At 50.9% G+C, this 1381-nt stretch overlaps 1 protein-coding gene across 1 annotated transcript; it reads right to left on the bottom strand.

Moving 5' to 3' along the window:
• Nucleotides 1–6: 6 nt before the first annotated feature.
• ARMCX6 (armadillo repeat containing, X-linked 6) lies at nt 7–1358 on the bottom strand. The gene has a single exon (XM_010832550.1). It carries the CDS (start codon nt 1062–1064, stop codon nt 159–161), a length of 906 nt encoding a protein of 301 aa, XP_010830852.1. The 5' UTR covers nt 1065–1358; the 3' UTR covers nt 7–158.
• Nucleotides 1359–1381: the final 23 nt, after the last annotated feature.

Below are 1381 nucleotides of genomic sequence, written 5' to 3'. Positions count from 1 at the left end.
TTAGCAAATGCAACTTTCACCCAGAGATGTGCTGAGCCAGCTAAGGCTGGGTCTTCAGTAGCACCCACTGCAGAGTCTTTGAGAACACAAGTGTGTGTTCACCCACTGACTGGGCTTTGTTTTGGAGTGGATCAGTCCCACCCTGCTGGAGGGGCCACTTAAGAGGCCAGGGTTTCTGAGAGAAGCTGTCTGTTTGTGTTCCTGATAAAGAGGGGCAGGAAGGGCCATAGCACTTGGGCTCTCAGCAACTCCCCCAACAAGGCTGGCTTTTCAGACAAACCCGTCAGGGGTTTCACAACCTGCCCCTCAGCACATTCACTTCCCTCTGGTATCAAAGGAAGCATCAAGCCTGGAACGGACTTGGCAAGCATGTTCTTAATAACTGTCATGCTTATTAACAAATTTAATCCAGCCTGCTGCAGAAATGAGTTGCAGCAAAGTGACACAGTCTCCCGACACACTTGGCTGATGCACGTCTTCATCTGGCCCTGATTTTCAACACTGGCATTCAAGTTATCTGGGACATACAAAGCCTTTCCCTCCTCAACAGCAGGGTCGGGAGTCGGGATTGTGTTTCCATCAATGGAGAGGCTGGCCAAATGACTGTTGGTATCATGGCTAAATGAAAAACCGGCATCCTTGGGCTCAGCTAACAACATTTTTCCCTGAATGAAAGGGCCCTTGGAGAGGCCAAGAGCACAACAGAAATTTTTAAAGCTCTGAGCACTCCAAGTATTTTTGTGTTCATAAGGGAACGGGCGCTGTTTTACCAGGTATGTTCGACTGGCTTTGCCCCCACCTGAAGGTCTGTCCTCAGCACCACCGGGTGCCCCTGGTTCAGTCCAGTCCCCATCCTCACTCCAGGGCCGTGCCATAGTTGTCAAGTCAAACCAAATCTCGCGCTCCTCGTCATCCAGTTCCCGCTCATCATCCCATTCCTCTTCCTCCTCCTCCGACTTCTCACTGTCATCTCTTCCTATGGTTAGTTTGTAAACGCAGTAGCAGGCACCAGCCCCAATCATCAGTCCTGCAGCCATCCAACCCACTTCCCGAGCCCGGCCCATGTTCAGATCCGTTCAGCTGGGGGTGGGGGGTGGGGTAGGACAGAACAGGAGAGGGTCTTGTTTCACCTGAAAGAAGAGGGTTCTTAAGGCCAGGGTGAGTGATGGTGGAGGGGAGACAGCTTCAGCCTATTCCAGGCTCCTGAGGCTCTCCTGTGATGAATCTATGGGTGAAAAATGATATTAGGGCTTTTGGCAATACCTGGATTTTTGCCTCACCCGACAGAGTGGAGTTTGAGTTCCAGCTGAGAGAAGCGGATTATTTGGCAATAAGTTCTTTGTTCTTTTCTGTTATCCTCTGTCGGGTGAGGCAAAAATCC

This window comes from Bison bison, unplaced genomic scaffold (genome assembly GCF_000754665.1).
Source record: "Bison bison bison isolate TAMUID 2011002044 unplaced genomic scaffold, Bison_UMD1.0 scf7180017861151, whole genome shotgun sequence".
In the NCBI taxonomy this organism is placed as follows: domain Eukaryota; kingdom Metazoa; phylum Chordata; class Mammalia; order Artiodactyla; family Bovidae; genus Bison; species Bison bison.
The sequence above is the reverse complement of the archived record's forward strand: the minus strand, read 5'-3'. Positions and strand labels throughout refer to the sequence as shown.